The sequence below is a fragment of the Haliaeetus leucocephalus genome, unplaced genomic scaffold, assembly GCF_000737465.1.
Source record: "Haliaeetus leucocephalus isolate CR32 unplaced genomic scaffold, Haliaeetus_leucocephalus-4.0 Scaffold155, whole genome shotgun sequence".
Taxonomy (NCBI): Eukaryota; Metazoa; Chordata; class Aves; order Accipitriformes; family Accipitridae; genus Haliaeetus; species Haliaeetus leucocephalus.
The window spans coordinates 369379-378321 of NW_010972591.1; the positions used below are offsets into that span (position 1 = coordinate 369379).

At 43.8% G+C, this 8943-nt stretch overlaps 1 protein-coding gene across 1 annotated transcript; it reads left to right on the forward strand.

Moving 5' to 3' along the window:
* The first annotated feature begins 3202 nt into the window (after nucleotides 1-3202).
* On the forward strand, nucleotides 3203-5148 carry LOC104828455 (vitelline membrane outer layer protein 1-like). The gene is given in 3 exon segments (XM_010562128.1): nucleotides 3203-3373; nucleotides 4043-4137; nucleotides 4869-5148. Coding segments are annotated over 3 exon segments (546 nt in total).
* Nucleotides 5149-8943: the final 3795 nt, after the last annotated feature.

Genomic DNA, 8943 nt, shown 5'->3' on the forward strand with positions numbered 1-8943 from the left:
AGTTATGGACATCAGTGTACAATGCTTGTCCTTTGTTTCTGTCTCTTGGCTAACCATCATACTAGACCCCTCCCTGCTCCTGGAAACTTCTGGTGTGAGCTGGATCCTGTGAAGAAGGGAGCAAGAATGTCCAAGATGGAGGGTAATATGAATAGCTAAAAGTTACGATGCAATGCTCATTTCTACTTCTATGTCTTGTTGATAAAAGAAACTTCAAACTTTTTATAAATTAGTATATTTAATCTTTTGCAGGGAATTCTACAAAACACATAGTAGAGGAAGTGATAGGATCTGAGTTTCTCTGCCTGCCACAGAAATAATATTAATTACTGGGTTTAAAAAATGCCCAATCCTTACAATTTTAAAGAATTAAAAACCAGAATTGACCCTAGTGCATGATCTTCTTCAGAACACAGACAAAGAGTACCATGCTGAAATACATCAGGATCTCCATGGGTTTGCAGAGCTCCTGACAGACCTTCAGGAGCAGGGTGAAGGTATGTGGGCTGCAAATGGAAAGCAAAACCACTGGAGACTGAAACAGGAAAGAGAAAATTGAAGCAGGAGTGGTCTTGCATGACTTCACAGTCTATTGCTGTGCTTTTCAAAAGCTATAGGAAGTGGCTGGGCAGTCCAGGAAGCCTCTCAAATGATCATTGTCCCTTGGGCAGCAGCAGATGTACATGAATATGAGAAATTGGGAATATGAGAAAGACAACACACAACAGTGCCAAATAAAGTTTGTGTTCTTAAGTGTGTGGTATTTTCAAGTATAAAAATCATAAATAAATTAATTTTCACGAGCTGCTAATGTACCATTTTTTCAATAACATCATAAAATGAAGCAAATTTTGTATGGTATATGTTTTAATATGTTATAGATATAAATTTATTTTACGTGTTCCATATAGATTTTAAATATTTCATTGCATCTAAGTATTAATTTTATAAAATTATTGTACCAGTTAATATTATATTCATCTGGGGTTTTTTAAGTTTTTAGAAGTATTTATAAAAGTGGAAAATAGTGGCATAATTTTTATGTTCCTCTGCTGGCAAAAATAATTGTATTCAGCTAGATGAATAATGAAAGGATGAAATACCCTCTATCATCATCATTTTATCGTAGTCATGTTTTATTAATAAAATTCATCAGTTTTTGCCAATTTTCTTTAAAACTGTGTTCTGACATTATTTCAAGGATATTACAATACAACATGTGCAGTAAAAGGTCCAGATCTCAACTTTGTAGAGTTTTTTAGTTTTGATATTTTAGGTAAGCTGATCTTATAAAACTTTTCAAGGCATCCAAACAAAACTAGCACCATTACATGGTAGTGAAAATCAATGGCAGCTCTGCTTTTTACATATTAACTGCTATCTAAGCCATGTACTCTGAAATCAAGTCCAAGGCATCTCACATTTGGCACCCCAGGTTACCAGGTAGTTTCTAGGGTTATGAATGGGGAAAATGATACTTCCCAAGCCCTAGAGTGATAGTGCTCATCCTGGGCTTGAATTTTCTTATGGGCCTCTGAAATGTGCCTGAAGGTGGCCTCACCACTGTCCCGCCTCACACTACTCCACTGTCACACTGTGGGCTCACTGTGCCCTGGGATCCTCCCTCTGGGGCTGGGACGGGACAGGAATCTCCTGATCAGAGCAGAGTCTGAGGGGAGGTGGGTCCTGCCAGGCTGTGGATCTGCATCGCTGCTGCCAGAGATGAAGTGGCCAAGGGTGATGGTTTTGGGCCGGCAAAGGAGAAATGAATGTGGGGATCCTGCTGCTTCTTTTGCGGTGTTAATATCAGGTCCCAGCCATTTTTTTCTGACTCCTTCTGCTCCTTTCCATTCATGTGCAGCCAAGGGCAGGTCTTGGTGTCTCTGGCTGCCACTGTGTGATCGTACTGAGCAAACACACCTGGCTCATTAGCTGTAATTGCATGATCCTTATGGGGGAAAGCATGTTTTCTCTGGGCTTTGACACCCCCTTGGAGAAGTAACATGAAGGTCCTGGTTTAAAGAGGAAAACAGGCTGTGCTTCCATCATGTGCCGTGCTCTTTTGGTGCCTTCCACTGAAAGGCTCGTCCAGCTTCCCATCATCTCCCTTTGCAGATTTTGCCACCTGTACAGAGCACTGACATGCGGAAGGGGAGTACAGAGCCAAGGGTGGGAAAGGCAACATCTCCTCTTCATGGGACAGGAACAGAGGGAGCAGAGCAGAGATTGGAAGAGAAACCCAGAAGAGAGAAAATCTTTGTCTTCTGGTAGTTAAAATTGCTATAAAATCATGAGGCTCAAGATACTTTCCTAAACTGTATTCTCCTCTTTGCCTCTTGAACAGACAAACAGCTTCTGCCAGACCCTGCAAGCCTGACTAAGGGCACCAGGGAGCATGTACTGTATGTTAAGTGGGTGTCAACTCCAGTGTCTCAAAATCACCTGTCCCTGCATTGTGGCATCCTCAAAGACCGTGCATTCAAGTTCAGTATCACCTTTCTGGAACACCTGTCTTCTGCCTTCCCTCCCAATGGCACTTATCTCACTGATCCCTGAGACTCACCGTGGGCATCCTGGCATGTCTGACTTCAGTTAAGCGTGTTGCAGAGCAAAGCACAAGGTTTTTTACTGAAATAAAAATGACAGTGAAAAAAAAGACATTGAAACCATAAATAACCTACACATGTGTCAACCTTACTAGGAATCCTATTCAACAGAGGGTTTTGGGAGACACAAGGCTTGAGTTTACTTCTACTTTGTTCCAGACCAGGTCCCTTGTGTTTCTTCATATAGTTTGACCTGTCTTGCCAGACATCCAGCAATAACTAAAAAGGTTATGACACTTTCTCTCAAAAGGCAAACATCCCCATGGCCAAGTATCTGCATAGCCAGAAGCAGGAATCGGTATTAAGCCTCTGCCATGAGCATAGCAAGGAGCACATAGGTCTTGCTATAGCCCTTCAGTGATGGTGCATATACCTGCAGACACAGCATCTGCTGCATGTTGTCTGTTGAAATCCCAGGGGAGCTCCTCATGGGCACTGTGAGCAGGCCAGCAAGTGCTGTGTCACTGCCTGGCTGGAAACTGTTGTTCCTGTGGGGTTTGTCAATGGACTGGTGGGGAAAGGCAGGTTGCCTTGGCAGGGTATAAATTTTCCTGTCTGTATACCAGCTCTCCTTCAGCAGATGCAGAGTGCAAGAGATGAAGCTCCTCATGCCAGCTACCCTCATCCTGCTCCTCTCCTTCTGCATCCCGGGCACAGGGGTGTGTGAATACAGCCCTGTCCTCACTGTGCCTAATGGAGGCCACTGGGGCAAGTGAGGCAGTTGGCAATTTTGCCACTATGGCTATGCCAATGGATTTGTGCTGATGGTAAAATTCTCCCCATTTCCCACCATCTCCTGTCCCTGCACCCTGGTCTACAACTCTCGACCTCCCAGGAGGGTCTTCTCCAGAGTCTAAGGACTTTCTGCAGAGTTTTTCCTCTTCCTGAGTATTGTACTCTGTACATAAAACTGTGAGTCTTCTGGAAAATTTAGCCTAGAAAATGTTGCCACTGTAGTTACACCAGTAAAGAAAAATATGATTTTTTTTTCTTTTAGTACGAGAGGTCTCCCATCAGATACAGCAAAAACAGAGCTACTGCCAGAATTGTTTTGCTCTCAATCTGGATAGAGGTGTGCTGGCAGATGCATGGTCTTACATGTGGCTGATGTTGCTGGGAGAAGCCACGTCACTGCCGAAATCTGCTGCTGGAGTCAGGGACAGAGGCAGCCTCCTCCAGCGTCTCTCCTAGGACTCAGAGTCTCTGCCTTACAGGTTGGGTCAGAAACAGTTAGAAAACACAAAGAAGAATATGTTACAAGGGTTATGTAGGTACATTGCAGTTTCCAGTGACGCACAGCCTTTCCCATGTGCTTCCCAAGAGATATTCTTATTACAGAAAGGAGTTGGGACTGTTTATGACCAGCAGTTAAAGAACTTTTCCTGGGTCTTCTCTCCCTTGCCTTTACCTCTGTCGCTGTGTGACTTCTACTGCAGGTGGAGCCCTCCCAGTTTGGAAGAGATGATGCAGCTCTGAGTGGCATATGCCTGCATTGTCAAGATGATTCAGTCATCGAGTCCTTGGTAGAGGTGTAACACAGTGGTTTCTCCTGTTTGTCATACACCAGCTCACAAAATTTCCATAGGTGTCACCATTTGCAGGGGTCTCTTCTCAGACTTGCTTTGTCTGTGTAGTGCTGTAATATAAAGTAAATTAAAACAGGTGGTTGGGGTCTTCGTTCATTCATTTTTAGGGTAATTAAACATGATTACTTCATATTACTGCCTTCTGTTTGCTCTTGAAATTTCTGCAGAGCACTGTGAACACCCAAAGTATAGTCCTATGGACAGACTCCTTCTTTGGAAATCTGCAACTCATGGGGCAAATGTGAGAAAAGGGGTTTTTAACCATACCTTTAGCAACTGTTTGGGTGAAGCCCTGGCCCTACTGCAGTGAACAGCACTGCACCTCTGGAGAGCAGGGTCTGCTCCCCCTGCTGCCTGGTGTGTACTTGTCAGCCAGGTCAGGGATGCATCATAAAACATGTGCTCAGGCTGTCCTTGGAGTTTCCACCAGAACCATACCTATCCAATCTCAGAATTCCTGGTATTTTTCTGATGAGATACCAATAAAGAGAAAAATACACCCTTGGAAAGAGGAAAAAAGAAGAGAAAGTAAGGGGCCCCAGACTGCAGCAGGGTATTTGTGCTAGTCACTGCTGTGAGCAAGGAATTGTTAAGCTTCAGGGCAGCATGACGAGGAGAAGGAGCACTTCCCAGCAGTCTGCAGAGCCCAGACATTCCTCTGTCTGCTTTTTGTCAGGTGGGGTACCTGGACCAGCTTCTAAGTTTGCCCTGGAGGCTACTTGATCTCCTCACTGAGAACAGAGAAGTCCCAAGGAGGAGGTGGTGGCACAGCAGCCAACATCCAGTTCAGATGCTCAGATGGAACTGTGCTAGTAGGTGATGGACTATCATGGAGTAGATTTGGCCCATGGAGCAAAAGCTGCAACATGTGTGGTCTCCAGACCAAGGTAGAGCCCCCACAGGGGCTTCAGAATGACACAGCGCTCAACAATGTGAAGTTCTTCTGCTGTAAATGAGCACCTGCTCCATCTTCATCACAGCCTACACATCTCATATCCCACAGCAAATGAAACATCAGTAAACCTTGGCTCTAGCTTTATACTGGGACATGCCTGTGACGTTTTGACTGCTTGCATCTTGCTGTACCTGCCAATGCTTTAGATGATGAGATGTCTTTTACAGCAACCACTACATTAGCATAGCTTCTCATAGTTACTGAAGCTTATTGTGTTCACAAGAATCACCACATTATGTAACTGCTGGTATATCACTGTGAAAACACCCAATCTCTGACAATTGCTCAGAACTGAGGATCAGTTTTCACAACCTTTTTTCTTCTCTGAATGGTGAGTTTCTTTCAGGTTTGTTCTGTCCATTTTTCCCTTGTTTGAAATAATATTTGACCTGTTGACATGACAGACAGGGAAGAATGGGTATTAGTTTGAGTCTACTTGAGGTTTCTGACCAAAGAGAAAATGATCAATGAAAGCTAAATGGGGTGAAACTGAAATTTGGGTGGGCTCATGAGAAGTGTCAAAGGTTTGGTAACATTGCCCACTCCTAACTTTAATTGCCTCAAGACTTTTACATGTTTTTTACAAACAATCTATTAGCGCATACCTGAGCTCCTGCCTTAGAAAACATAGTTAGAAGGTGTGCTTACCCTGAGCATTCATCTATGTGTGGCTGTGGTGCCACGTGGGTGGGCTGTAGCTCCCCAAACCTCCCTTGCTGCTGCTTTGTAGTGTGATGCACTGGCTCACCTAGGTGTTAGTGCAAAAATCATTTTCATGGGACTTGGTTTTTTGTTTGTTGCCTATGGGGTTCATGCTCTAAATAGAATGGGGAGAATCCAAACTAAAAATAAACTCTGTGTCATTCATCCGGTTTTTATGCTCCAATTTGCTGGATAAGCTTCAAGTTATTACCTTGTCCGGATGTGCTAGATATAAAGAACGTACTCTCAATTTGGGGAGAAACCATACCTGGAGATCATTATTGTGCCCTAATATCTGAGCCACTGGGTCTCTCAAGAAGTCTTCTTGCCTCTCTGAGCACCTTTTAGGAAATGTAGCTTTTGCTAGTCTCTCAAAGAAATGCATTGAGCAACAAGTTGTAGTTGGTGCCTTCTGGCTCCGTTGTCAGACCTGCACACTACTCTGCTGGAGGAAGCAGCCTGTTTTTCTCTGTCACCTTGTGTGGATCTTTGTATTGTTGCTAGTCTGGAGGTTTAAGGTATTTTCAGCTTTGAGCAGGAGCACTACTTTGGCCAGGTGCTCAGGCCTGCTAGAGGTCAATGATAAGAAGATATGAGCATGTTTTTATTTGAAGTTGGGCTTTGTTTATTCATTGCAGTGAGAAGAGCACTTAACTGAGACATGATTAGGCTGTAGCTCTACTTTCCTCAATGTCCATGAGAAGACCACCTACAGAGCTGCTCCCATTACTGCTCTCTCTCTATAGCAGTACCTAGGGAACACTACTTATTTGCCAGGTTGGTATTTTGGATATAGTAAGTGCAATTAGTTGTGTGTTATGTACAGTAAATGCCACATGAGGTAGTTGCTGTTTCACACAGGCTGCAGTGCAGGTGGGCACCAGGGCATGTGGGCCAGGGAAGGAGGATCTGGGGCCTTTAAGGAATGGGTGCTTTGGACTGCAACGAGAAACAGAGTGTGTGTGTGGTGCTTACCCAAATAAAACCTGCCGTCCTCATTCAACAACTTGTCTATTTATAGTGAGACCTCACAATGGACTTCAAGTGCCATGAAAATCTTAGAGGGCCCATAACCCTTTATCATAATGACTGAATTCTATCAGCCATCAAAAATGCCTTATTTTCCTGCAAAAGTTTGCTCTTCTGCTTATTTGTACCTATGGAAAAAAACCTTCTCATATTTCACCTCAACTTTTCCTAGTTTTGCTTTCTTTTACTACTTCCTGTCTTGGGGCTCTGAATAACTCTTTTGCTTCTGAGACTATGTATATTGTTACCTTGCAGATATATGCAGTCTGTTATTATTGTTCCTTTTATTGCCAATATAAATTTAACTCCTTAAATGCCTATATGATTTATTATTCTGTATATAAAGCCATAAGAGCTAAGTGGACTTGATTTCTGTTGACTTTGAATTTTAAAAATAGTTACAATATTTTAAACAACTCTAAAGCACACAAACTAATCTCAGTTCACTGCATGCAAAAACTTTGTGATACCTATCAATAGCCAATACCAATCAATACCAATCTAGAGCAGCTGGAATTATGATCCTATGAATTCAGAATTTTTTCCCAATCTGAATGGACTGGCTCATAAAAGTTGAGCCTGGAAAAAAACATTTCCTTCTGGAATGATGGAGAGGGTCCTTTTGAGCAGCCAGCCCAGTGGTTCTTAGAAAATATAGAGACCAGACTGATATGAGGATGGCTTATCAAGGATCTGTATTTAACCCTGCCTACTGGTCTACTCTATTCAGGAATGTGAGCAGAGCAAGCTCAAACTCTACAAAATCCAGATGAATCTATTATGATTCATCTAATTAGCACGGTATAACGTTCTTTTTTTCTGAAGTTTTAAATATACAATGCTGCTGCAATTCAGTTAAGCAACTGAGCATAGGCTTAATGCAGGTGCATGAATAGTCCTGTCACTTTCAACAATTAAAATTAAACACGAGTAGGTGCTTTATTAGAATGGGGCTGAATTTGCTTGCTAAAATTATTTATTATGCATGAAAAATATCCGAACTGCAGTGCCTTCAGGTAGAATATGCCTGAGGGAATATGGACACCTGTAATCTCTAGCCCACGTGCTCATGAGTGGCAATGTCCTTGTCATCTGCTCGTGTTACAGGAAGAGCATCTGAGATTTAGCAATAACCTAACCCTGTTCTTTCTCTGTTTAAAGGGGAAAATTCAGCTCTTCCAGGTTGGTGTTAGGTAATACATTCCAGTCAGAGAGAAAGAAATCTTGCGAGGAACTGATTTGGGGCTGCTGGCTGTGGATGACCAACGGGTGTTGATGGGAACTGATGGCTTGGTCGCAGCCCTCCAGACACCGGGTGCTTACCGTGCATGCTGTCCCTGCTGCAAAACAGATGGTCTAGTCCACAGCGAGGAGCCAGGCGGGTATCAGAGCTGGACACAATTCTTCCAGACTCCGTACAGAGCTCCACTTCACACGAGACCATGGCGCAGTTGTCAGCTCTCATTACGTCCCTGTGAGTGAACTCGATGCCTTCCCAGTTGGGCTGAAGCCAGAGTGGCTGGTGGAGACCCGAGGAGGGGCAGCTGCTCTGGGGACCCTCTGCTTTCACGGGGAAGAAATTGCTCCCCAGTTCACTGGCTGTCCTGCACATTTTCCCTGGGGCAGAGCAGAGGAGCAGGGAGAAATGCTGCCCCTTATACACTCCTGATATGGGGAGAGAAGGAGAGGGGTGAGCAGTCCTTGTTAGAACAGCCCTCCTTCATCAACCGGGTGACACTCAGCATGTCAGGAGGACTGACATGCAGCTTTGAGTTGCTGCAGAAATCATCAGGGGAGTTAGCCGGGCTTGAGAGGGGTCAGAGACACAGTCTTGAAGCTAAACCAGAGGGAGAAGCAGCTGTGAGATGAACTATTGTTTCACGTCTCTGCGCTTACCTCCAAGTATAAGAGTTACTTTGTTTTTTTAATTAATTCATTTTAATTGTAGTTTAAGGTACTTTAATGTTAGAAAGTCCCAGGCAGGCTGGCGGTAGGTACTGGTTTGCACTGGCAGGCCAGAGTCCCCTAGGAGCTGGTTGGGATCTCCACAGAGACAATTTACACA